Source organism: Podarcis pityusensis, assembly GCF_964106645.2.
Source record: "Podarcis pityusensis genome assembly, chromosome: 14".
NCBI classification, from domain to species: Eukaryota; Metazoa; Chordata; class Lepidosauria; order Squamata; family Lacertidae; genus Podarcis; species Podarcis pityusensis.
In genome coordinates this window covers 24,849,020-24,876,496 of record NC_138039.1, presented here as the reverse complement: position 1 = coordinate 24,876,496, position 27,477 = coordinate 24,849,020, and the positions used below count along the sequence as shown (strand labels likewise).

General features: G+C 49.3%; 1 protein-coding gene and 1 long non-coding RNA gene across 2 annotated transcripts; one reads left to right on the top strand and one right to left on the bottom strand.

Moving 5' to 3' along the window:
• The first annotated feature begins 44 nt into the window (after positions 1-44).
• On the top strand, positions 45-3,871 carry LOC308463401. The gene is made up of 2 exons (XR_013979570.1): positions 45-173; positions 3,315-3,871. It is a non-coding gene; the product is annotated as an uncharacterized lncRNA (long non-coding RNA).
• A 12,773-nt stretch (positions 3,872-16,644) lies between these two features.
• DCTN5 (dynactin subunit 5) lies at positions 16,645-27,260 on the bottom strand. Its single transcript, XM_080981649.1, has 6 exons — positions 27,103-27,260; positions 25,831-25,899; positions 25,091-25,209; positions 23,945-24,056; positions 18,409-18,511; positions 16,645-18,269 (listed from the first exon to the last, which is right to left on the bottom strand). The coding sequence occupies exons 1-6, from the start codon at positions 27,148-27,150 to the stop codon at positions 18,172-18,174; spliced, it is 549 nt and encodes a 182-aa protein (XP_080837775.1). The 5' UTR covers positions 27,151-27,260; the 3' UTR covers positions 16,645-18,171.
• Positions 27,261-27,477: the final 217 nt, after the last annotated feature.

Genomic DNA, 27,477 nt, shown 5'->3' with positions numbered 1-27,477 from the left:
GGTGGGAGGGGCTGCCTGCTGGCCGCCCGCCAGCCCGGGCAATTGTTTGCCTCGCGGGCGCGCCCCGGAAGGCTCCGCACCCTGGGAGCCGAGCACGCGCTAAGGGGCTTCTCAGCATTGGCAACAGGACTTCGCTGCGTGGTTTCCCTTTCCCCGAACAAAAGACTTCTAGGGTAAGCCTCTGTTCTGTTGTTTTTTGTTTTTTTTACAGATGGCAGCAGACTGGTGCAGTTTTTGACACAGCAAATCACTTCCAAGCACTTAGAGGTGATGGATGATCTAAGCAAGATATAAATCCTGTTCGCAACAAATAATGGGTATTCTCTCGGCATTAGCCCCCTGTATCTGCAACAGGGGTGTGTCACTGGCCCACCTTACAAAGGTGTTGTGAAGCTTGCTTTCGTAGGCAAAGCACTTTGAACATACCAAAGAACTTATTACAGTACTAATAATACCCAAAGCTGCATACAGGCTGCACACACATGGTACATTTAAAGCACCCCCAACTCCTGTAACTTACCCCTTAGGTAAAGGTAAAGGGACCCCTGACCATTAGGTCCAGCCACAGACAACTCTGGGGTTGTGGCGCTCATCTCGCTTTATTGGCCGAGGGAGCCAGCGTACAGCTTCCAGATCATGTGGCCAGCATAACTAAGCCATTTCTGGTGAACCATAGCAGCGCATGGAAATGCCGTTTACCTTCCCGCCGGAGTGGTATCTATTTATCTACTTGCACTTTGACGTGCTTTCAAACTGCTAGGTTGGCAGGAGCTGGGACTGAGCAATGGGAGCTCACCCCGTCACGGGAATTCGAACTGCCGACCTTCTGATCAGCAAGCCCTAGGCTCTGTGGTTTAACCCACAGTGCCATCCCTTACAAAGCTACAATTCCCAGCACCCTTAACAACCTACAGTTCCTAGGATCTGGTGTGAGTGTGGTTTAATTTGGTGTGAGTTTCTGGTAGAGGAGGGACTTGACCCCCGGCGTGCGGTCCATGGGCATAGCCAGGATTTATGTTAGGGGGCAGGCTTCATGCTGGAGGGAGCAGAACCTCAGTTAAGTATTTTTATTTATTTATTTGATCTGGGCCCCTTGGCTGTGACCGTAAGCTTGGACGCCACCTTCATCTCCCCTCCCCACCCTCAGTGCAAGGAGTGAGCCTTTGTCCAGTTTTGGCCAACATTTTCTCCTCCTATAGTGGAAGGGGAAACAGACAGACTTGGTCTTACACTGCAATGCTTTCGAAATGTATTTATTTATTAGCTGCAGTGGCCAAGAAAGCCTGGGGCATGTGTGGCATCACAGCCTCTCAAGGCAGAAAAATTAATTCCCTGGGAAGGGAGTTATCTGCAGATGGAAAACTTTCCTTCTGCCAACAACCTTGGCTTGGAGTGCCCAGAAGGAAAACATTTGTAGAGTCCTAGGATGAGAAACTGGGTCAGGTTTACTGGGACAGGAACAGGGGGTGCTTAGAGATGCCAGTGCCAGGAGCTGCAAAGTCGTCTTAACTGAAAAGTGATGCTTTGTCAGGCTGTCCTCAGAGTCCTGCCAGAGCTACAGGGATGGTGCATTTTGTCCTGCCCTGCCATACTACCTCTAGCAAAGGAAGAGTGTGTTTCACATCCCCTCCCTTGCTTCCCCTCCCCACAAAAAAAACCTTTTAAAAGCTGCGCCACTCTGATGGTTTCTGGAACCATTCATCTGTGCCCCCTCCCAACAAAATGATGCAATTCAGCGGCCGGTGTTAGACTTGGATGGGAGGTTGTCTGCAGTCAGGTCCAACTCATTGTGCACCTCCAGGGAATAATGAAAAGAAGTGGGGACCTGCCGCCGGTGGTGCCTGGTGCCTACTAGGCAGAGCTGGTGGGGCAGCCAACAACAGGTTGTGTCAGTGACAGACAGAGCCAATTAATTCTACTCCCCCCCACCACTGGCCCCATCCTTAAGGAGGAGGTAGTTGACAGCCAGGGCTACCTCCTGGACTGGTCGTAAGAAGGCAGCACAGCTCGGAGGAGTCAAAGCTGAAGTTGTGCCCCATTTGCCCCAATGGACCAGCCATCACTGCCATCAGCAAAGTTGCAGTAAAAGCCCATTCTCTAAAAAGTGTGTTCCTATTCAGGCTTCCATCCAGCCTTGAACAGGAGCCCTGTAGTCCTGTTTGAGGGCTCCTGGGGGTGTGGGGAGAGGGTCCCCCCGGGGAAAAATAAAACTTTAAATTATTTGGATTAGATGGTGTGAGCCAACCCACCAAAGCCTTCATTGCTATACAGCAGCAGAGAGGTTGCTAGGAAAAGGAAAGGTTGCAAATTCTGCTTCCCTTCTTCCTGAAATCTCTTTGTTTAGTACAGAGAAGGAAGGTCCTTAACATTACAGTGTGCACCTGCCACCATCCGCCCTCTAGGGTACAATGAACTCTTACGGCTCAAACAGGCCAGAACCCTGCTCAGCCATGACCACCTCCTTCACTGGAGCGGAGCAACCCTTCCTCTCTTGTTGTTCTGAAGAACAATGGTTGCTCTGATGCGGCTGAATCACTTTTGCTGGGAAAGCTGTCATTCACTTGGGCTGACCCACCCTGTTTGGGTTTGGGATTAGAAAGCCAGAGCCTTTGAAGAGGCCCTGGGAAGTCAAACAGAGAGGGAGATGCCAAGCCCTTGGCATCGGCCAGCCTGATGGCCTCCAGCTGTTTTGGATGACAGCTCACAGCATAATGGCCCTAGGATGGGGAAGGCTTGCATATACTCTGCAGGGTTGGGGTGGGGGCACAGGAAAAAGGAGCAGGCAGGGAAGTGGCTCTCATAATACTATAGAATTGTCAAGTTGGAAGAGATTCAAAGGGTTATCTAGTCCAAACCCCTGCAACGCTGGAATCACAGCCAATCTGCCAGCAGCTGATAGCTGGAAAAGGAAACCTGGTGGTTGCAGGAGGTTGGAATGATTGGCAGGTGTCACATGACTGCCTTGGGGATTCAGATTTCCTAGTCTTCCCCACCTCCTCCTGCAATTCCACCTGCACCTATTGCGTCTGGGAGTTCTTCCTCGGGTTACCAAATTTTCTGAGGATGATGCACGTGAAGGCAGAGGAGTTGGCTGGGGAGAAGGAACTGACCCACTTCTCCACCATTTAATTGTGCCATTTAACAGGTGTTTTGTTTCTGTAAATGACTTGACCCTGACCTACATGATGTGCATCCCTCTGTTGCTTTGCTTGTTTATTTTTATGATGTCTTTACAGCTGCTTTTTAATTGTTTTTATTGCCTTTCATAGTATTTTATTGCCTTTTATAGTATTTTGATTCTTTTTGGAATATAGGTCAGCAACAAGTCTTTTATGTAGTAGAACTTCACTCCAGAAGAAGGAGGGAAGCTTTGAGCTACAAATGCAATGTCATTGGACCCCAAGCAAATGACCCTTTTCATACCCAGCATGGACACATCAGAAAACCTTTCTGAGGATTAGGCTGCAGAGGATGTTGTGGAGCTGTGCAGAGCCAGGACACTCAATAATATTTTAAACTATTTGTTATGTATTCTTGCTAGTTGGTTGTGATTTCCCACCTCAAAGTGGTTGGGAGGGTGGAGGTACAGGAGAGGAGGCTGTGCCTTAGCTATTCCAGAGGTTCCATAACTGGGGTCTGTGGCCCACTGGTGGCCCCCCATAGGATTGCAGAATTGTAGAGCTGGGAATGACATCAAGGGTCATCAAGTCCAACCCCCTGCAAAAACAGGAATCCAGCCTCTGTTTAAAACCCAGAGAGTCCTCCTCCTTCATTGAGGTATCCCATGGGAAGGTTGCAGAACAGAATACTTGTACTTTGGCCAGCGATACCTGTGCTTGGTTTATTTGTTTCCTGCTGACAGATAATGCATTGTTTTGGTTTACAAAAGGATGTTTCTTTCACTGAGCCCTCGGGAGACGAAGTGCGTTGTCCACACACAAATTTATTTGCCAAGTGGGAGGTGGCTTGATATTTTCCTCTCTGGCCTTGTGTACACATCTCATGCTGAGGGGGAGCTCCTTGCCTGGGCTTCGGTCCACGACCTCTCCCCTACTTCTGAAGGGAGCAAAGGTTCTGTAACACCCACCCCACCCACCACCCCCAGATGTGGTCCACGCTTGGCAGCTGTGTGGCCCTGTCCCCTTTGCTGCGAGTGCCAAAGTCTGGCTTGATAGCTGGGACCAACCAGAGGCGCCACTGTCACTTGGGTGGCAAAGTCTATCGTCCTGGTAGAAATCACAAACATGGGGCAGGGTTTTCTTACACTGTACCAGCATTAAGAACGTAAGATGAGCATCTGCTGGATCCTGGCCCATCTAGTCCAGCATCCTATTCTCACAGGGATCAAGCAGATGCCCCAGAGGAAAACCCACAAGTAGGATTTGAGCCCAAGAACACTTTCCATTCCTATGACCCATGGTGGGACAGCATAGCCATCGTGGCTAGTTGCCATTGATTGCCCTCTTCACAAATGTGTATTGCTCCCCTTTGAAGCCATGTGGCCATCACTGCCTCCTATGGGAGCGTGTTTAATTGCATTCCACTTTTAATTTGTATTCCGCCTTTCTCTGTTACTAGACACAAGGCGGTTTACAAGCTGAAGAAACAACAAAATACAGTGGACCCTCGGGTTGCGAACGTGATCTGTGCGGGATGCACGTTTGCAACCCGTCTGTGCATGTGCGGGTTGCGATTTAGCTCTTCTGCTCCTGTGCAAAGCGTGATTTAGCGCTTCTGCGCATGCGCGGCCTCCGAAACCCGGAAGTAACCTGTTCCAGTACTTCCGGGTTTCGGAGCGTCTGTAACCTGAAAAATACAACCTGAAGCGTCTGTAACCCGAGGTATGACTCTAGACAGCAAAGGTCACACACCTAATAACAATCTGATTCGATACAAAAAAAGTCACAGTAACTTTAAAATAAACAACTTATATTGAATAAAGAAATATTCAGCAATCCATGGTTCTGTGGTTTAACTCTGCACTTTCTTTCATCTTTCCTGAATCTTCCAGCATTCAGCTTCCTTGGGTTTCCCTACTGAGATCTAAATGTTATGAGAGAAGGAGAAAAGCAGCTTTTCTTTAGCCACTTCCTCCATACCCGGCATAATTTTATAAACTTCGATCATGTCACTTTTTAATCCCCCCTTTCTCTAACCTAAAAAGTCCCATAGGCGGCAACCTTTCTTCATAGGGGAGTTGCTCCACCCTCTCGATCATTTTGCTTGCCTTTTTCTGAACCGTTTCCATCTTCACAATAATGAGATGACCAGAAGCGTTCACATTTGCCAAGCAGCCCCCTCCATATGTTTTGGACAAACTCTCACCTGCTCCAGCATCCTATGGTCTTGGATACAAACCCCAAACACCTGGGGAACCCTAGCCTGCAGTAGGCTGCAATAGACCACAAGCCATGTTGATTTATCCTAATGGTAGGGGACTTTTGTTTGCTGCTGAGAGCTACATCCCCTCAGGGAACTCTTGGGGGTCATGTAGAGGCAATGGGCAGGGTTGAATCCAGCCATGGGCAGGGCCAGAGCTACTGTGGGCAGGGAACCCCACTTTTCTCTCTCTAGGTCACCCTGTTCCCCCCTCCCCACCTTGTCACCTGTATGAAATTAGGCTGAGAAGTACTGTTTACAACAAGTGATTTGGATGCAAATTTGACTAATGTTGGGTCAGTATTTTCAGGTCATCTCAGATCAGCATCTCTCCCTTGCCTCTTCACATCCTTGGGGTGCAGCTAGAACTGGACCTCAGGGCCAGAGTCCAGGGCCCCCAAATGATGACCCAGAGCAGCAAACAGGCCCCATGTCAGCATCAGAGCCCTTTTTGCCTTCTTACTTTTAAAAACATTTTTAGTTGGGGGCTGGCTAGGTGTGCAGATAGTTACAGATGCTCGTTTTGTTATTTCCACAAGCTGTTTGTGCACCTGATCCCTGCCTTCTCCTCTGAGGAGGCCACAGGACATGGGCAGGACCCTTCCTCTCTGCCCCAGTGCTGTGTCGGGCCCTGGTGAGAAGCCCTCTCTTCAAAGCAAGCCAGGTGTGTTATTGCTGTTGACAGCAGCCGCCGTTCTTCTCAACAGCTGGGATCTTGCTGGACAGGAAACCTGCCAGCTCTCTCCTGGACAAATATTTGCCTTCTCAATCCCTTTGGCACGGGTCAAGGGGAAGAGGCAAATGCCAAGATGAAGAACAGGGAGGGCAGGTGGTTGTCAAGTCCCAGAATCAGTACCACCACTGGCACTCAGCAGGGCACCCAGGTGATCCAAGCAGATCACAAAAGAGCTGCTGAGATAAACAGCTTTGCCAACGCAAGTGGAAACAGAGGGAGGAGAGGCAGCAGGCTCGGCCTTTCCCCGTGGGTGGTGTTTACTTGTTCATTGGCCTGCTCCCTGCCTTCCCAGCTGGAGATTTAGGCCCAAGGGGACCTTTGAGGAGCACACTGAGGAGACAAGCTTCCCTTGAACTTCAGCTGCCCACCCCACCCCACATCCTGGTTGAGCTTCTCCTGAAGTGTGCAGCTCAGAGGACAGGAGACTGTTTTCGGATGCATCTGGGCCACAGCCCATTTTGTGATTTAAAAATTAACCCTGCTGGTTTAAGAGCAGAGTTAAGGCTGTCTCATGTTGGGCTCTCAAGATGCTGGACCCTTAGGCTAAGGCCTTAGCAGGCATCCCAGCTGCTGGAATCCACGGGACGGGAGAGTGATCTTGTCCTCAAATCCTGCTTGCAAGCTTCCCATTGGGGCATCTGTTTCGCCACTGTGAGCATAGGATGCTGGGTCCCCTTTGGCCTGATCCAGCAGGCTTTTCTGTTCTTATGCCTCATGATCAGTGGTGATGCTGTGCTTGCTTGCAATGGGAGTTGCAGTCCAAAACATCTGGAGGGCAGCCAGGTTGGGGAAGGGGGTGGCACCTGGCTTTTCTGCTTCATATCTCAGGTTACCCCAATTGCATCTTTTGTAAGCACAGCATTGGGAAGATAAGTGTAGCTGCCAGAATGTTGGCAAGAAGATTTATAGTCAAAGGCACTCTGGGCATCTCCATCCCATATCACACAAACAAAGGAGGAGGAGATGCAGACCCAGGAGGAGAGGTCACAGTCCAGAGAAAAGGGACCACTGTGTCACCAGGTCAGGTTTGGGCTACAGGCTGCCAGCTCACCATGCCAGATCTTCACCCTGCAGATGCTCTGTGGTCCTCACACAGGTGTCCCTCAGAAGGTATTCAATGTGAAATGGATTCACCAAAGCTTAAGAGATTGAGAAACCACCATTATTGTGTATTTACTTATTTTCCTACCATATTTCTAGTTTTCCTTTCACCCAAATGTCACAGGGCAGAGATACATGCAATTAGAAGCAAAGCTATACATGAATATTCAGACAGGCCCACAAAAATTCTATTCTGAGAGTTACCATCTTTCAGAATTGTCCAATGAAGCATTTATCAACAAATAAGTTATTTGGTCAGTAGGGAAGTGGGCATTCTGGCAGCCAGACAGATTTCAGGTGGTGGTGAGGCTTCCTTATTTAGAGATAAAGAAATAAATTCAGTGCTGCCCACCAGCTGGTACACACTGTAAGAAAACAGGTAGGTACAGTCGGTAAGGAGTAGGACGTGCTCTCCCTGCCAACTGTTTATGCCCTTTGGCAATGCCTTATCTCTCCCAGAGAGCAGGAGGTAGACAAAAACAACTCTGTTGATTTCCTGTCCAGTTTGGAGCTCTGCATTAAAGCCTTCGCTCATCCGTGACTCAGCCTGGAAAAGAGTCTCCAAGGAAGTCCTGGTATAGCTTGGAGGAACTAAGCAAAGCACCTCCTAATATGGGTTCTAGAACTTCCTCGGGCCATGCTAACATTTCATGACTGATCTCTGCCTTTACTCCCTTATTAAACAGACGAGAAGGAGAGAGCACCCTCAAGTTCCTTCCTGCAATGCCCTCTTTGCTTATCACAGGAACCCTGTGCCTTCCCTCTCTCTGGGCAGGTCCTGTGCGCTTCTTTCTGCTGTAACAAGCAGGTATCCCTAACCTCATTGGGTTGGGGCAATGTCCCAGCTTCTTCTGACCATTTGCCAGGAGTTCTGCACACCCAACAAGCAAAGGGACATGTTGGAAAATAGCCCCTCTACAAGTCCCCCAGGCGTCCATCTCCTGCACCACCGGCTTTGAACTCTGGGCATGGGAGGTGCCTGCCTGTCAGTCATAGAATCATAGAATTGTAGAGTTGGAAGGGACCATGCAGGTCATCTAGTCCAACCCCCTGCTATGCAGGAATATTTCACCCAACGTGGGGCTCGAACCCACAACCCTAAGATTAAGACAGATCTAACACACATGTGCATTATTTTAGGGAACTTTGTTAAATAACTGAAAATCATTCCTGAGGTGTGTAGGATATGAATTGGGTCACTTTTTTCTAATCTTGGTTGTTCGGATGCCATCTTGAAGAATGGTGGCCATGACTAATGAGATTAATAAATGTTACTATCTCAGCACTTGTGTGACTAATTCGAAACTTATACATGACTAGTTATTCCAATAGTTTCAGAGCTTGATGAGTAATGCCCATTGTTTGATAGCTCTGAGCCAACATATGGGAAAAAACGATTATTTGATTATTATTTTTGCCAACGTTATGTTGTAGAGTACTTATTCATTTGTTTATAGATACGCTTTCTAACACATCACTCTGTTTGCCTTACCAGCAAGTGAGATCAGAATTAGACAAACACAAAGTGCAGTATCAATATAATATTTAGTCAGATACAGCAAAATGCAATAGGAGGCAGGCAGGCAGCACAGATAAAACGATCTCTTCAGAAGCAACACAACTGCTCAGGGAGGCAAAGTCCTGTTAGAATAATAAAAGTCCTTAAAAATAGTTAGACGACAAGAAAGGGAACCAGCCCAGCTTCATGGGGCACTGTGGCCTCAGAAAGTTCCCAAAACACTTGTGCTGAGATTTTATTTGAATTGACTTGAATTGTAAGGAAAGTAATTGTGGGGGTTACTATTCAGAACACATGGAAGTATATTTGCTTGAGGGCATCGCAAGTAAATCAGTAACCAAACAATACAAATTATATTTTGAAAGCATGGTATGCCAAAAGAGATTGTGAGCGGCAACGCCCCTCAATGTTGCTTCAGCGACTCAAGAATATTTGCAAAAGAATGGGACTTTGTTCACAGTACATCGAGTCCAGCATGTATCGCCGCTTCTGATATAATATCAGGGCAAATGTAAGCTTTTGCTGTTGGTAAACAAAGCCCCTAAACATCTTAGGCCCAGGTTATCTGAAAGGCTGCCTTCTCCTATATAGACTCACTAGGACACTGAGATGATCAGATGAAGCCCTTCTGGTGGGTCAGGCACTCTGGAGGTTTGCAGAGCATCGCAACACCCACTTTGGTGAAATAGCCTTCCTGCTGACATCCGGTTCATTTCTGGACCCAATTTAAAGTGCTGGCAGTTACTTTCAAAGCCTCAAACAGTTTGGGGCCATGATTCTTAAATGCAGCCTGCACCCCTATCAACCTGCCTCTGCCAAAAGATCCACTTCAGTGCTCCTGCTTAGGCTTCTTCCTCCACAGAAGGAACACAGAGCAGGTCCTTCTTGATAGTGGCTCCACCACTATGGAACTTTTGACACTGTTAAGTAGGCCTTAAAGACTTAGCTTTTACCTCTTGTGTTTTGTGATCCATGTGTGGTTGTGTTTTGGCTTTTGGTAGCAGTCATGTTGAGCTGGGTACTGTTTTGAAATGTTTGTTCTTGCGATTGCATTATGCTTCATTTGTTGGTATATATTGTGGCAACCCCCTTTTTGTTTGACTAGAGGTCTATCTACGGTATTTAAAATGAAAATGATCGTAGTAAAACAACAACAACAAAGCAACCCAAACCCTTTGCAGATTTCCCCACCTAGGCTGAAAAAAGGGGAAAGACAAGCCAGGATCTGTGATGCAGCAGCAAAAAGAAAAGAAAAGGGGGGGGGGCTATTCTAGGCTGCATCAACAAAAGTATAGTGTCCAGATCAAGGGAAGTAATAGTATTCTATTCTGCTTTGCTCTGACCGCATCTCGAATACTGTATCTAATTCTGGGCTCCACAATTTAAGTAAGATGTTGACAGGCTGGAACATGTGCAGAGGAGGGCAACCAAGATGATCAAGGGTCTGGAAACTAAGCCTTACAACGAGCGCTTGAAGGAGCTGGGTATGTTTAGCCTGGAAAAGAAGAGACTAAGAGGAGATATGATAGCCATCTTCAAATATCTTAAGGGCTGTCACATGGATGAGGGAACATGCTTGTTTTCTCCTGCTCTGGATAACAGGACAAACCAATGGCTTCAAGTTACAAGAAAGGAGATTCTGACTAAACATCAGGAACAACTTCCTGACAGGAAGAGCTGTTCGATAGTGGAACAGTCTCCCTCAGGAGGCTGTGGACTCTCCTTCCTTGGAGGATTTTAAGCAGAGGTTGGATGGCCATCTCTCATGGCTGCTTTAGCTGAGATTCCCACACTGCAAGGAGTTGAACTAGATGACCCTTGGGTTCCTTCCAACTCTCAGATTCTATGCTTGGCTTGCCCCAAGGGTGCCTTTTACCTGGGGATAAATCCTTTAACAAACCAGACTGTATTTCTGCTGGGCCTCATTCAAGTTGATGAGGCCTCATTCGGTGCTTGCGCCTGCCTGTGTCTTTATTGAAGGGATGGCTTGCAGAGCTTTAAAGGAAGGCGGTCTATGGAAGGCATGCACCCTTGGGTAAACAGAGATCTTACTAGCTGGAGTTGGTCTCAGGGCCAGTGTCCATCACTGTTCCACCTAGCTCCCTTGGGGGAAATGCTAGCCAGACTAGCCATGGAGGCTTGCTTCAAATACCTTTAGGTGGGTTTGTTGCCGTTTGTTCGATTCACAGCAGAGCTGGGTGTGTTGACTTGCCATGTCACATATCCAAGCCAACATCCTTGGAAAGCCCATTAGACTTCCCAAGAAAGGCCTGATCCATTCTTCAAACAACCAAGTATGCAAATACAAGTGTTTGTGTGAGAGAGATATTTATAAAGCCCAATAAAAAGTTAAGGGAGAGAGAGAGACAGGGTGGTGGTGATAGAAGGCAAGGGAAATGGTGAGACATCTCTGGAGGTGGGACTGGGCTGCTCAAAGTTCTTTCAAAACTATATATAGTCATACCTTGGTTGTTGAACGCCTTGCCACATGAACGTATTGGCTCCCGAATGCCACAAACCTGGAAGTGAGTGTTCCGGTTTGCAAACGTTCTTTGGAACCCGGAAGCTCCTGCAGCCAATTGGAAGTCGTGCTTTGGTTTTTGAATGTTTTGGGGAGTCAAACGGACTTCCAGAACGGGTTCTGTTCAAGAACCAAGGCACAACTGTATAAAATATTGAAAAGCAAATTAAAAGCCCCCCCGTTTAAAAGTCCTGTAATTGCGCAGGGATGAGCCAGTTGAGTTATCTTAAGAACATCAGAAGAGTCTGGCTACTGATCAGGCCAAAGGGGGGGGGGCATCTAGTCCTGCATCCTACTCTCACAACAGCCAATGAGAAGCCACAAGGAGGGCATGAGTGCAACAGCAACCGGTATTCAGGGCCATGCTGCCTCTGACACTGGAGGTCCTTGCATAGCTTTTAGTGATGGAGCCATAGCTCAATGGTGGAACCCTGTTGGATCAAACCAAAGGTCCAACATCCCGTTCTCACAATGGCCAAGCAGATGTCCCAATGGGAAGCCTGCAAGCAGGGCACGAGTGCCGCAGCAGTGCTCTTTCCTTGCTTGTGCTTCCCGGTCACTGGTATTCAGACATACTGCCTCCAATGATATCATTGACGTCACAGGCACTGCCCAATACGTGGCTGCGAGAGTTGACCAAAAGCAGAATATAGCACTGATGGTGCTTGGGAGGTGTAGAGAGGAACTTATTTCCAAATGCAGCACTTGTGTTGCATGATCAAGAAATCAGCTGGGCCTCTTTGCAACTCAGGCATGTTAAGGATGTACAACCCCCTGCAAGATGCTGCAGTATTGGTGGTCCCTTATTTTAAGGATACTTCAGAGAGTTGCCAGTGCTCCACTCCCTGCTGCCCATCCCTCCTGCTGGCTTCCGGTGTGCTCTGCTGCCCAGCAATCCACCTGGTGCCTCATGACGGGCCGGGTTGCCTTTGCAACAACATCAAGGCCCAAGATCTGCAAACAACAGTAATTGAAAGGGACTTTATTATAGCCTTTATCTTGCTGGTATTGACACATTGGAAAAGGAAGGCAGGTGTGTATTTTTAGAAGTGCTGTTTGTGTGTTTGGTGGGGCTGGGATGTAAGTGTGGGTGTGGGTGGACTGAGAAAGTGGGTTCAGTCTTCCGAACTAAGGAAAGGGTGCTTTCCCTGTAACGGTTGCTGAATCAGAAAAGGGCTGGGCATTGGCAGAGGCAGCTGCACCACTTAACTAAATCAGGGAGGGCTGTGCTAGGCTCCCTGCCTCAAATCTTGGAGGACCACTGCTAGTCAGGGTTGACAATACTGGATGAGCCATGGGTCTGGAAGTAGAAGGCAGGGTCTGTGTTCCTATGTAATGGGGGGAGGGGACAGGACCTCTGGCTCACAGGCCATCTTGGGCTGCCACAGTCTAATTTGACCCATGAGGGCCCTTTTGTAAAACCACAACTAGCTGTCCATCAACTGACACCCCTTCAATGGGCAGTGTGTTTGGGTTCAGTTCTGCATTGGCTGCACCCACCACCAGTTCCCCACAGGAAACTGGTTCGTGCAACCAAAGCAGGTGATGACAGGGTGGTTAAATCCTGCTCAAACCCCTGAAGAGGGCAAGGTTGAAGTCTCCACTCATCAGCAGAGAATTCAGTCCTGCTGGGTGAAGCTAAGGCAAGCCTGCAGGATCAGGCCAGTGGCCCATCTAGTCCTGCATCCTGTTGTCATAGGGGCCAACCAGATACCCGTCAGAAGCTCGCAAACTGGACGTGAGTGCAAGTTCACTCTGCCAACCTTGGTCTGCCCAGTGGGTTAAACTTGATGTCACTGGGATATCAGACAATTGACAGGCAGGCGTTCCCACCCACATTTCAAAGTTGGCCCGCAGGATTGGGGAAGATAAGATCTGGTCCACTGGCCCAAAAAGGCTGCCCACCCCTGCTGTGTATGGAAAGCTTAGTGAGGTGGTGAAGATAGGGGTTGCTATCTCCAGCACCCCTAAGAATCACCCCTGTGACTCTTGCCAGAGAGGAAGAACCGCCTTCTCAGCAGGGACAAAGGAGAAAAGAGTTGTAGCTCAGGGGCTGGGCACCTGCAATGAACACAGAGAATGCCCAGTTCAGTCCCCAGCAGTGCCAAGTGGGGCTGGGCAAGGCTGCAGCTGGAAACCCTAAAGAACTGCTGCTGCCAGCCAGTGAAGACCTTTTCCATCCTGAGGGCCACATTCCTGCTTGAGCGGCCTCCTGAGGGCCATGGGGCAGTGATGGGTGTGGGTCGACCGCAGTGGCTGCTCTCTGTGTGTACATCTTTGTTCTCAGGCCTGTTGCTGCTGAGCAGTAAGCTCTTTTGGGTTCAGGAGCAGTAAATAGATCCCTGCCACGCAAGGTCTGTGAGAGGGAAGGCGTCCTTATGCAGAACAGGCTGCAGATCACAAATGATTAAGGTTTGAGTGGTTTCGTAGTGCAGCTGTAAGTGACAAGAAGCCTTGCCAGTTTCTTTTCTGGCTCTGCCCCATAGTAGATTATTCCCAGGTACCAGTTTGGCTTTATTCATAGAACCAAAGGGTTGTAGAGTTGGAAGAGACCCAAAGGATCATCCAGTCCAACCCCCTGCAAAGCAGAAATCACAAACGTTTTACGAATTCCATTTTAAGTGGAGCTGACATTCTCCAGGAGCGGCCAGCATCCCTGCACACCCCCTTGGGCAGAGACTGGTTCAGTTCCAGCCCTGTCCAGTCTCTCCACAAGGAATGTGCCCAGCTCAGCACAAGTTGCCTTTGCCACAACTGTTTGTTCTGGTTTCTTCACCCTGATAGCCACTTTCTAGGATGACGGCCCTTATCAGCCCTGATGTGGGAAGCGTGCAGGACCTCTACTTTTGACGGCGACAAAGGTGACCTCAGCACTTCCGATAGGACACACCATAGTCAGCCCTCGATTGCGGTCTTGATTGGTTTCTTCACTTTGGGGGGGGAGGGGGTGTACTGTAGTCTGGCTGTGGGAGGGGGGAATCTAAAGCCTCCACCTCCAGCAAGGTAGCTTGACTTCTCCCTAAGACAGAAACCCTTGTCAAGTGATCAGTTCAGACCCCACAGCATGGGCAAGCAGTGCTCCCTCCCCTGGCAGCCTGCTGGTTGGGAAGGAAAAGAGTTCATCACTCCCTTCAGACTCTGATTATGCCTGCTGTGGGTGGCATGGGAGAGAACAAGAGATTTACCCTCGAGGGAATATAGCCTTTTGACAATATATCTTTAAAGCATGTTCCTGCATTGCAGGGGGTTGGACTAGATGACCCTCGGGTCCCTTCCAACTCTACAATTCAACACACATTTAAAGTACATTACTTCTTCCAAAGAATCTAGCAGATACAGTTTGCTAAGGGTGCTGGAAATGGTAGCTCTGTGAGGCAGAAACTGCAGATACCAAGATTTTACATTGAATATGCTTTAAATATATAGCATGGTCCTGCCTTAAGACCAGAGAAGCATCCCACCCCACGTCACTGGAGGTTTTTAAGCAGAGGTTGGATAGCTGTCTATCAGGGATTCCTTAGCTGGACTCCTGCATTGTAGGGGATTGGACTGGGGCTGCCTCCCAACTCTGCAATTTTATGATTTCTTTGCTGCCATCCATTTTTGGTTTGCCACTGCTGTCTGCAAGCTCCACCTGCCACTGCAGCCTCTTGTGGAACTAATTTCCTTGGACACCAGCATGGGGTTCTTGGGGGACAGGTAAGGGAGAGGGGGAGAGCATGCGGAACAAGTCATGTGGCTACAGCTGGGCACAGCTGAGGGCCTTGCTCCAGGACCCATCCTTAGTGACTGCTCACTGAAGGGCATTGGCTCTTCCATTGCTGCAGTGAAAGGCTGGATCATAGAATTGTAGAGCTGGAAGGGACCCCAGGGGTCATCTAGCCCAACCGCCTGCAAATCAGAATTCACGTTTTAACTTTTCATTTTAATTGGGAGCTGAGCTTCTCCAATGTTCCTCCAGCCACTCTTGGGCAGTTCAGTTCCAGCCTGGTCCAGTCTTTCTGCAAAGAGCTCAGCACAAGTCACATTTGCACATTTCACAACTGTTTATTCTGGTTTCTTCACCCTGATAGCCACCTTCAAGGATAGCGGCCCTTATCGGCCCCGATATAGCAAGCATGCAGCAAGAGGTCTGCTTCTGGTAGCGACAAAGGTGCTCTCAGCCCTTCTGATGGGACACGCCAGGGCCAGCCCTCCAATCCGGCCGTTTATCACTTGCACGGTCCAGGAAATGTTCAGTTGAGAACACAGAGAGATTAAGGGGGGGAACACACAGAGATATTTGTGAGCTGTTGAGAGATTGCATTGAGCAACTGGGAGAGCCTTCGGGCACACTGCTGGCAGCTTTAGGCTTTTAAGAAAGCTCTTTGGTTAACTGGGCAGCTGGAAAGGAGCCCTTGATATTGCCCGAGTTTGGGTCACCCAACTGGTCAGTCCCACCCAGCAGCTGGCTAAGAGCCCCTCCAGCGCTGCATTTGCAAAGCTGGTTTTGTGGGACCTAGCTGGGCTGGGGGGGGGGGGTTAAAGCCCCAAGCAGCTTTGATCCTGGCCACCTTAAGGATGGTCTTTTTCCAATGGCGGGCCTTGCAGCGGTCCAACAGCAGATGCCATTAAATAAAGCGGGTGTCCACCAGAACATAAGAGGAGTTTGCTGCACTGCAGGGTATTTGGTAGAGCCCCATGATAAGTTTGCTGGGCCTTGGGTCTGTACCGTTTCAGGTACTGGGTCCAAACTGGGCTCTTTTCAGGAAGCACAGGCTCAAACCAGTTCACCGCCATGTGCAGCTGTTTGTCATGGGAGGGAGGACCTGGCACAAAGAACCCGGGGGGGGGGCGCTCATCCTTTCCCTCCTTACTTGGCATCAAGGAGAGCAGCAGCAGGCATCAAGGAGGCAAAAGCCCTCCTGCCTACACTGAGATTTGTACCCCAAGGCCACCCTCTGAAAAGCACAGCCCTGGAGGATGGAAGCCGCCTCCACACTGCCTTTGGTGCCATGCCAACAGCTCTGGAGGTCAGGCTGACACAGGCATCTCTTGTTGCAAAAGCTCTTTGAAAGGCCATTTTAAACACAAAGTAAGAGGAAACAGAGTCCCCTGGTGGACTCTCCTTCGCTAGAGGGATTTGGGTTAGATGACCTCTGAGGTCCCTCCCAAATTCTAGAATTCTATGTGTGGAATCACTTACAGGTAGCTGGGCTGGACTAGTGTGGGTGGCTGGTTGAGCAGCCCATTTATTCAGCAGTTCGAGATTTCACCAAGGAGAGGTGCAGCTAGCACTACCCCCCCCCCCCCGCCAAAGCAGTGGATGGTGATGCCAGCAGGACATTCCCATCTATCCCGCTCTGTTTCCAGAAGATTTGTTGGAGGAAAATTACCACTTTAAAGCACTTGACCTACTTGAGAGGATTTTAATTTGTGGACAGCAAAGTATAAACAAGGCGGACAGCGACGCGATGGTTAACAGCAGCTCCTCCAGGCTTCTGTGTTTGGAGAGGCCATGGCTAGTTAATGGGTGGCAAAGCTGTACGCGTCGTAGAACAGATGAAAAGAAGAAGCACACCCACCCGCCTGCCTGCCTGCAAGTATGCTGGCCCTGTATCCAACATTCAGGAAGCAACTGGGTGGGAACCAGGGATGCGCACAGCCACCAAACCAATGGACTTGGGGTTTGATCTGGAAAGAAGCAAAGGATCGGCAGAGCGTATATGGCAGGGGTGGGAGTCATTTGCATCCCCAGATGGAAGCTGGTTCCTTCATGTTTTCCAGCAGTGTCTACCCTAAAGGGAAGGACACAACCTTCTCTTGCAGATGACCCAGCCATGAGGAAGCTGTGGCCTGTCAGCTGATGCTGGACTCCCATCAGCCAGCTTGGTCAGGCAAGGTGGGAGTTGGGAGTCTAGCAGCTTCCGAAGAACCACAGGAGCCCTGTCCCTGCCCTATGCCCTTCCAGACATACTACCCGCAATCATAACCCTGTGCAGGGACCCCCACCCCTGTGCAAAATCCACAAGGCCACCCACCTCCTGCCTGTACTCAAGCCCTATGCTCTGAAACAACCTCTACAAAGCCACCCCCTGCAGGAGGAAACGAGTCAAAGCAGCTGCTTGCCGAGGGCATGTGTTCAAGAGTGGATTGCTATGGTTAAGTGCCAGGTCACCTCCTCAGCGACACCCTTTTCTCTGAGTCACATATCTCTCGCTGCCTGAAAAATATGCAGCTGATAAAGGGACAGTCTGGACAGTCTGATCTGGGTCACAGTGCATGTCCCACATCTACGATGGCCTTCACAACAGTCGTATGAAGTGGAGATGGAGGCTTGCTGGGAAGCCTTCAAGGGCCAAATAGATGAGCACTTTCTCATCTTGTCCAGGCAGGGAGCAGAGCCTTCCCCACTGGAGGGTGGCAGGCAGGGAGGGAGGCTACATACACACCTGCCTGGAGGGGAGGGTGCTGAGGGGCCTCTGGTCACGTTGGCCTCTAATTAGGAATGTGCTGGGTGGGGGGAGATGACAGCAGAAGCACACAGACCCGCCCCCCGCTTGTAGGCTGGCCGTCCGTCCTCCCGCTCAGGAGGTTTGTCTCTGCCCATTTCACGTTCCAATGCACCCTGGATCTAGGGATAAATAAATAACATGCGAGTCTCTCACAAGTGAAGGAGTACAGAGTGGGGTTAGTCCAGGCTGGTCAGTGGCAGGGCTAGGGTGGTCAGCGGGAAAAGGCCTCCCATATGGGACAGAACAGTCCAGATCGTGGGCAAGGGTGTGAGGCAGAGGAATGAAGGGGATGCCCAAGAAGGGAAGATGGTGTTACACAAGGCAGCTTCTTGCAGGACTCTCACGAGCCACGCCAGTCACGCCGAAGCTTCTTCCCACTCTTCTTCCTGCAGAGGGCCATGGGAGGGCCAGGTGGAGACAGCTAGACCTGGGTGAGAGGCAGGAACTTCTGGTAGTAGCTCTTGGTGACATCAATCATCAGCTCCTGTGTGCACTCGGGAAGTTCTCCAGAGAAGAGCCCTGGGGGTGAAGGGGAGTGTGAGCAGCCAGCCTGGCATTAAGGAACATCCATTGCTGTGTAGTCACTGTCCCACTTTGAGTGAGGCACACACAGCTTTATAGGGCAGGCCTCGCCCGCCCCCTTTTTCCCTCCATTTACCTGGGCAGCCTGCAAAGACGGTAAAAGGTGGGACCACTGTTTCTGGAGGCAAGACTGTGTTGTCAAGGATCTTGCAGCAGTCTTTGAGGACGCACCGGCGACCCTAAAAAGGATGTGCCACAAGTCAGTTTGGAATTAGAACAGGCCCCAGGTTCCCACCCTTCCACCTGCCACTCATGCCCTGGACTTCCAGGCTTAAAGGGCCAGCAGGCAGCCCAATGCTCAACTGCATCCAAGTGGGAGGTTTGGTCTTAGCTGGCAATCTCACTAACTGCAGCACTACAGGACTTTACTTCTGAGTACTGCAGACGCTCCTTCATTGGAGGTTTTTAAACAGAGTTTGGATGGCTATCTGTCAAGGATTCTTTAGCTGTGATTCTTGTGTTGAAGGGGGTTGGACTAGGTGGCCCACAGGACTTTCTTGCAACTCTACAATTCTGTGTGTGGTTTGCAGCACTAATCTTGGGTAAGGAATCAAACTGCTACAATGTGCAGGGAGCTTTGATCAGGGGAGCGTGCACAGCCAGCAAGCCTGAAGAACGAGAGAGCACCTGGCCAGCTGCAGGGTGGGGAACCATTGGTCTTCCAGCTGTTGTTGAACTAACACTCACATCATTTCAGGCCATTGGCCATGCTTGCTGGGGCTGATGGGAGTGGTAGTTCAGCAACATCTGGGAGGTCCAAAGCCTTTCCATACATGGCACAGAGAGCCAACAGCCAGCAGGAACAGCTGGGAGGAAAGCAGAGGGGGGCTTGGTGTGGCCTGCAGACCAACCAACAAAGAATAAAAAGATATGAAAAGGCACCGTGTGTGTGTGTGTGTGTGTGTGTGTGTGTGTAACTGCATGGTTAAACTACGGGACTTAGTCTGACAGGAGGCAATGATGGTCCCCAACTTGGATGGCTTTAAAAAAGGATTTGACAAATTCATGGAAGAGAGGGTTATTGAAGGCTGCTAGCCACCGACTCTGTTCTACTTCCACTGTCAGAGGCAGGATGCCTCTGAATACCAGTTGCTGGAAAGCACCGGGAGAGTGCTCTTGTGCTTGGATCCTGCTTGTGAGCTTTCCATTGGGGCATTTGGTTAGTCCCTGTGAAAAGATGGGCCCCCTTTGGCCTGATTCAGCAGGCCTGTCTTATGTTTTTCTGTACCACACTCTAGTTCAAGGCTGGGGAAACCATGCCTCCAAATCCACCAGTTTCAGCCAATGCAGCAGATGGTCAAGGCTAATGAGAACTACAGTATAGTCCAACTCCATCTGCAGGGACACAGCTCCCCCACTCCAGCTGAAGTTCCCATAGAACCTGCTTGAGCAGGTGAGCAAAACGTAGTGATTAACACCGGATCTTTTACTGTTTTGGCAAATGTGTGTTTTTGCTTCAGACGCCTCTGGGCTGCAGTTCCTGGGCATGAGAGGAGCCGAGTTGCTCAGGTCAGGTGCCAAAGGCAGGTTCTGGGACAGTTAAGCGGGAGTCACGTCCCACACACTGCAGTCCCTGGACAGCCAGAAGCTCTGTTCTCTCAGCAAATAAAAACCTAACAATGTTTGCTCAGGTGGGGACGTGGGAGAGATTCAGAGAGCTCTCGAGTTACCTCGTTCTGAAGTTTGTTGTTTGGTTTGGCTGCCAGAGAGGGGAATCATTCCCACCAGGAAGACTCCGTTGGGAGATCAGGACGTGCCCTCTCTTTAAAGAGGCACAGACAGTCCACCCCACTTTTCAGGGAGATTGGAAGATTCGTGACGGATAAAACTAAGTCTTTCTCCAAATGGCCCATAGTTAAACTTCCTCAAAACAGTGCATAGTTAAACTGTGGAACTCACTCACACAGGAGGCAGTGATGGCCACCAATTTGGATGTCTTCAAAAGAGGACTGGACAAATTCATGGAGGGGCGGCCTATCAATGGCTACTAGCCAGGATGACTATGCTCTGCCTCCAAAGTTGGGAGACACAAGAGAGGAGAGGGCTCTTGTGCTCAGGTCCTACTTAAGTGTTTCCCGTAACAGGCATCTGGTTGGCTACTGTGGTAACAGGATGCTGGACTAGGTGGGCTTCCTTTGGCCTGATCCAGCAGGCTCTTCTTGTGTCCAAGAAACATGCCCCCTCCTCAGGTATCTCCACATATGCCAAACCACAGCGGTATCTTGTTCAGGTAAGCTATCCTGGCTGTCCTCTTCACATTTCCCAGCAACAGCAAGGCTGACAAACCAGGGGCTCTGAACTGGTGCCAACTCTGGGAACAAAGCGCTTATTCAGGGCAGCCCCCACGAGCAGCTGGCGCTTGAGCTCAGGCCACTTTGACAAAGAGGGCGCAGGCAGGAGAGATCCGATGCAATGCCCGTTGACAAAAGAGCAGGGGAGCCAAGTGGCATTTAAAGTGCAAACACTGAGTCAAGCAGGACTTTTTTTAATACTAGGGCTGGATGGTGAAAGACAAAGGAGGAGGTTGCTACAATTGGGGTTTAGATTGATACACTCTCCTGGGATCTCTCGACAGGCACTTGGGCAAGTTGTCAACAGGTCCCGTGGGTACAGCTTCACAGCCATATTGCTACAGGATGGCCACCAACTTGGATAACTATTATTATTATTATTATTATTATTATTATTATTATTATTATTAAACGGTGGAGTACAGGATCAGGTTTAAGGTGCTGGTTTTAACCTTTAAAGCCCTATATGGCCTAGGACCCTCGTACCTGCGGGACCGTCTTTCCTGGGATGTCCCACGGAGGACCTTACGGTCTTCAAACAAAAAGATCTCGGAGGTCCCGGGCCACAGAGAGGTTAGGTTGGCCTCAACCAGAGCCAGGGCTTTTCCGGCTGCGGCTCTGATCTGGTGGAACGTTCTGTCACAAGAGACTAGGGTCCTGCGGGACTTGACATCTTTCTGCAGGGCCTGCCAGACAGAGCTGTTCCACCAGAACTTTGGCCAAGGCACAGCCTGACCCCCTCCTTTGGCAATTCTTCACAGAACTCTAGCCCAATGGTTGCCATTAATCTGATTTGAACTGATTTTATAATGAACTGATTTTATAATGTTGTATCATTTTACTGTTGTTAGCTGCTCTGAGTCCGGCTTAGGCTGGGGAGGGCGGGATATAAATAAATTATTATTATTATTATTATTATTATTATTATTATTAATACACCGCCCATCTGGCTGGGCTTCCTCAGCTACTCTGGGTGGTTTCCAGAAAAATATAAATAATAAAAAAATGTCAGACATTAAAACTTCCCTGAACAGGGCTGCCTTCGGATGTTTTCTAAAAGTTGGGCAATTCTTTATCTCCTTGACATCTGATGAGAGGGCTTTCCCTAGGGAGGGCGCCACTGCCGAGAAGGCCCTTTAAAAGAGGGCTAGACAATATCACGGAGGAGAGGGCTCTCAGTGACTACTAGCCATGAGGGCTATGCTGTACCTACACACCTGGAAGCAGCAATGTTTCTGAATACCAGTTGGTGGAAACAACAGGAGGGGAGAGCTGCTCTTGCATTCTGTGTGCTGGTTTACCATAGGCAATTGCTCAGCCTCCGTGAGAACAGGATGCTGGATTAGATGGGCCACTGGCCTGATCCAGCAGCAGACTCTTTATGTTCTTACACTCAGCCATGGAAATTGTGTGTTATAGGTGTATTGGGTGTATCTTTTATCGCTAACCACATTACACAGATATGATGCCTTTTTCTCTCAGACAAATTGTGTTTCTCTCACACACTGATGAATCACTGGATTGTACCCCATGTTAGCCTTATTCAGAGCAGACCCATTACCAGTCATGGACGTTACTAACTTAGGTTCATTGATTTCAGTGGATTTACCCTGAACAGGAGTTAGTTAGATACAGCCCCATGGCTGTTAATTGGGAATGGCTTCATTAAGTCTGTTCAGAAGGGGTTAGGTGCACAGAGAGGTTCTAACTGTCAGGGATGGAAGTTTTATGGATGTAGAATCTACTAGAATCTTCCTGAACTTTCCAGTGTGTTCACAACAGAACAAGCTTGCGGCTGCATTTATCTAGTCAAGGTCACTGCCTCAGTGGGAGATACATACCCCTGCCTGCTGGGCAGTTTATCTTCTGTCCTTCATCCTGCTCTTTACTTTTGTTTCCATATATATTGTGTGATTTTGCTTCTGTAACTGGATGCATTTTGGAACAAAGATTTTGCCTTACTGGGAATCCAGTAAGTTCCTGTATGAATTTAAGCCTCAGTAAAACTCATACTGAAGAATCCTGCTTCCTGTGTGTGTGTTTTTCTCTGTCTCTACAAGGAGTGGACTCTGCTGGGGTTTTTTACCCATATCCTGGGGTTGCCCAGGCATGAAGACAGGGGGTGACTGGATTTGGCCATCAGCCCTGTCACTGGCATGCTGCTCAACCTGTGCAGTGCAGAACTCTGCACACGTTTTCACTCAGTAACTTTTTCATAAGAACGTAGGACGCTGCCCTATACTGAATCAGGCCCTTGGTCCTTCTAGCTCAGTATTGTCAACACGGACTGGAAGCAATGGTTCTCTATGGTTTCAGGCAGAGATCTCTCTCAGCCCTACTTGGAGATGCTACTGAGGATTGAACCTGGGACCTTCTGCATGCAGTGCAGATGCTGCACCAATGAGCTATGGCCCTTTCCCAACGCTCAGTGCTAGAGCATCTGCATTGCACACAGAAGTTGGGGCCTGCTTCTCAGTTCCCTCGGTCTGAAGTTGTGTCCACTCCCCACAACACAAAAAGAACTGCACAGACCAAACTCCTGCTGCTGTCCCAGGTCGAGCTCTGCAGAAATCTCTTGACAGGCCTGCCAAGCCACAGCCCTTCCCTTTGCCATGACCCCACCCTCCTGCCATTAGCTGGTGCCCTGCACTGTTGCAGACAAGAGGGGAACACAGCAGCTGGGACTGGAGTTTGGCAGCCACAACAAGCAGCTGACCAGGAGCAGAATGCTCCACTCCACAAGCTGAAATCTCTGGCATATGAATGGGTCTCAGCTTCCACCTGCCTCCCCAGCCAAACATGGACATGGCCAGGAAGTTCCATTTGAATGGGTGCATGTGTGGATCTTGAACTGTGGTGTAATCTGCTTAGGCATCCAGGTTTACAAGAGCCTCAGGGTGACCTAGAGAGCCGTGTAGTGTAGGGGTTGGTGCCAGACTAGGACCTGGAAGATACCAGGGTTCAAATCCCCACTCAGCTAAGCAGTTCACTAGGTGACCTTGGGCCAGTGACTGCCTAACCTATCTCCCCAGTGTTGTTGTTGTGAGGATAAAACAGGGTAGAGGAGAATGATGTAGTCCACCTTGAGCTCCTTAGAGGAAAGGCGGCATATAAATGCAGTAAATAAATAAAACTGGCTGGTTGCCAACAGGCATCTGGTTAGCCACTATGAGAACAAGATGCTTGACTAGATGAGCCCCCTTTGACCTGGTCCAGCAGGGTCTTCTTAGGTTCATTTGGTCCCTGTGCAACTGCCTGAAATTCAGTGGGACTGTTATACTGCATAAATATTGCAGGATGCCCAAGGGGAGACACACTTACAATGACGCAGTTTTTGCCTATGTGGACGTAGGAGCCGATCTGAGCCGCATTGACGACGCAGTCCTCTTCAATGAAAACGTGGTCACCAATGTGCAGAGGGAAAAATGCAACCCTGAAGAAGAAATATACATGTGTGTTGGGGGGGCATATTTATAGCCAGCAACACCTACCCCACCAAAAATAAAATCTAATCTAATCACTGAAGCCCCAGAACCATAACAAACAACATGCAGCATGCTCAGGAGCTACCAACACCCAAGTGGGATTGGCAAGGAAGAACACAAAGATTTCCTGGATCCCCCCTCCGAATTCCTCACAGTTGGCAACCTCCAAGCAAAGCTCTTCCGCTCTGACTGTCCTTAGGTTTTGGCTGCAGCCATGTCAAGAAGCAGATGAAAGGCAGTACACCAGCCCCACAATGTCTAGGGCTGCTGTCTTTTGGCTAGAGGCCAATGCAGAGGTCTCCTTCCAGTTCCACTGAGACAGCAGTCACCCTCTCAGCAAAGTCTCCACTTCCAAGTATGTGGGATCCTTAACTCCCCCAGGCTCATCATCACCAGGAAAGGTCCCATGCACTCTTTGAACAATTATATTGAGTGAGGAAGTAGATTCAGCTGGTGGGACTGGTAATCTCCCCCACCAACCATGGGTCAAGTTTGACAGCTGGGAGGGGCCGCTCGTCTGTCAATGGCATGGCATCATGACTGAAATCAAACCATGTGGGTGAGCAAACACAGCACTATGCAAGCCCTGATGAGCAGCTGGTTGCTGGGGCTTTGCTGGAGCTATCCAACTACAGATATGTAGGCTAAAAAATGGTATACACTCTTCTCTACTCAAATTCATTAATCTAAAAATGGAACAAAACAATGGAGCCAGGCAGCATGAGTCACCTTCACTAACCCCCACACTTTTGAAGCTGGGATGTGTACATGATGATTTCTCAATCATCTCATATGGATAGTTGTCACTTCTGCCAAATAATATTCCAAGGGGGGGGGGGGGAAGATATCAAAAGGAATTGAGCAGTGGGATTATCATTCTAGATGATTGTATGTTTATTAAGGAACCCAGCTCCTTGAACTCAAAACTCAGCACTACCCTGTTTCAAGGAAGCCCTCCCACCTTGTCCCAAGCAACTCCTACCCCTTGCTGAATTTCTTGAAAGGTGGACGGATGACACTTCGGCTTTTGACCACGCAGTGGCGCCCAACTCTCACATTGGCCAAGTCCCCTCGGATGATGCAGTCGTTCATGACAATTGTCTGAATGGGAAAGAAGAGAATTACTGAAGTTTTGGAGCTTTCTCAAAGCAGGATGGCATTCTGATGGGACCCTGAGAAATATGCGCATAAGATGGGATTCATGTAAATGTGAACAACACACTAAATGGCTCATCTTCCTTGGTTGCTGTAAGAACCACCCCCAGGTGCAGCCAGTGTCAAGATTATCTTTTATTTATTTTAGTATTTTTATGCTGCATTAAAGAGTCTCCCTAGATGGTTCACAATTAAAAAAAGCATAGAAACAATTTAAAACATAAATTTAGGAAATGGCTTTGAAAATGATGAGAGCAGTAAAACTTGAAATATGAAGGAAGAAAGGTGTTTCACAGTTTGCTGTAGCCTGGTCAATGTAAATAAGCAATCAATACACTTCAAGGGGCCCACCTCAAGAGCCCCCTTGCCTCTTAGTACTCTCCAGGAAATCCCATTGCCCCCCTCAGGGAGCAATACCACTCACTTTGGGAATCACTGGCCTACCTGAACAAGAGGTCTTATTTTCCATCCTTTGAATCTATCAGTAGGCCATGAACTGTTCACTGCACTTACAATCCCTTCCTACCCTGTCCCTTAGGCAGCCTCTGGAGTTCAAGGGCCTCTCACCTTGCCATTGAGCACGATGTTCTGGCTTCCACACAGCACAGACTGCCTGCTCACTTTGTTCCCAGATGCCTAAAGAGATAGAGAAAGGCAGAAATGATTAGCAAAAACAAAGCTCTTAGAGAAGGTACTTGGGCGAGAGCCCTGCGGTCTTTGCAATATGGGTGGGAGCACCAAAAGGCCATAGTTATCTGTAACCCAATGGCCTCCAGATTAACTACCATGATGTTACATGTGGGGTGCCTGCCTCTAAATATTTCTCAGACTTCAAGGGTGAGTGGGTGTGTTTCATTTGATATGATAATTAAGTGCTGTTGTGCTATTATTTTATTATTTCACTGTGCATTTAAAAAAATTCTTAGCAGCTTTGTATGAACACAACAATAGCATATAAACTCATAGGAAGCTGCCTTATACCCAGACAGATTAATTGTCCCACCTCCCTCAGCACTGACTGGCAACAGCTCTCTATTTAGCCACCCCAAGGAAGCTGAGAATTGAACCTGGAGGTTTTGCATGTAAGGCAGGGACTGACCAATGAATTACAACAGCTCTCCTCCTGTTCATGGTAACTGGTTATTAATTGGGAACAGGCAATGGTAACACACATTGCCGGTACTGAAACTGCTTCACTAGGTGTTGGTTAGTTTCCAAATAGCCATTTCTATTACCTTTTCAGCAATCAGGTGCCCTCCTGATGCTTTGGAATACAAAACACCCAGAGGGCACCAGGCCAGGGAAGTCTGCTTCATTCATTTGCCAGCTTAGGAGCCAGGTACCTAGAGGGTCACCTTAGCCCATGTACAGTGAACATGGCATAGGACCCTTCACCGCATGCCCCCACCCTCTGAAGCTGAGTGGGGTTGGGGGTCCAGAGAGAGGGTCTTTCTGGCTCCACTGGGTATGCCTGTCAGGCACTAGCCAAAGGCCCTTCCAGACCTCACCATCACAACCCTCACTTTGCTGCTATTATATTATTTAGACACTTTCCATCCTGCTTTTCAGGCAAAAAAATGGGGGCAGCCTTCCAGAGCGGCTTATATATCACTTTAAAAAAGGCGGCCTCGCCCGTAGCCTTAAAATAAAAAAAGGGCAAGGCATGCGAGGAGAAAAGGCGGGGAGGGAGGAGGAAACGAACGAATTGTGGCCTCCGCTCTGCCTCCATACGTTTCATGCATTATTCTGAGGTGAGCGCCCTGGCACGGCGATGCTTCTCCCACTCCCACGGGCCTGGTTCCCGGGTAAAGAGGACTAGCGCCTTGACTCGACACGCACCGTCTCGATGTACTCGGACTTGTTGTAGAGCATTTCGCTCAGCTCCATCGCGAAGCCCCCGCGTCACACCCAGAGCGGCTCCCCGACTCTATTGTCCCCGCGGGGCTACCGTACAAACGTCCCACTTCCGCCCTCCCGCGGGCCGTAGACTTTGCAGCCTATCAGCACAGACCGTCCCGGAGGCCTCCAAACACTGCCAGCCAATGATTGAAGACGAAAGTGACGTGATACGTTTACTTCCGGTTTCTGTTTGAAACAAGGCGACTCCCCCCTCCCTTGCCTTATTCTCCATGGTGCCCTGTCTTATTTCAACATTCGGCTCTGACTAGAGACATCCCTTTGTTGGGCACGCTCTGGTGTCGCAGCTGCGGAGAA

Excerpts from the sequence above, each read along its gene's own strand:
- DCTN5 (XM_080981649.1), bottom strand. The coding sequence starts at position 27,150 with ATGGAGCTGAGCGAAATGCTCTACAACAAGTCCGAGTACATCGAGACG. Across the intron at positions 25,900-27,102 it reads AGTCCGAGTACATCGAGACG|GCATCTGGGAACAAAGTGAG; the intron begins GTGCGTGTCGAG and ends CTATCTCTTTAG. Across the intron at positions 18,512-23,944 it reads TAGGCAAAAACTGCGTCATT|GGTCGCCGGTGCGTCCTCAA; the intron begins GTAAGTGTGTCT and ends CATCCTTTTTAG.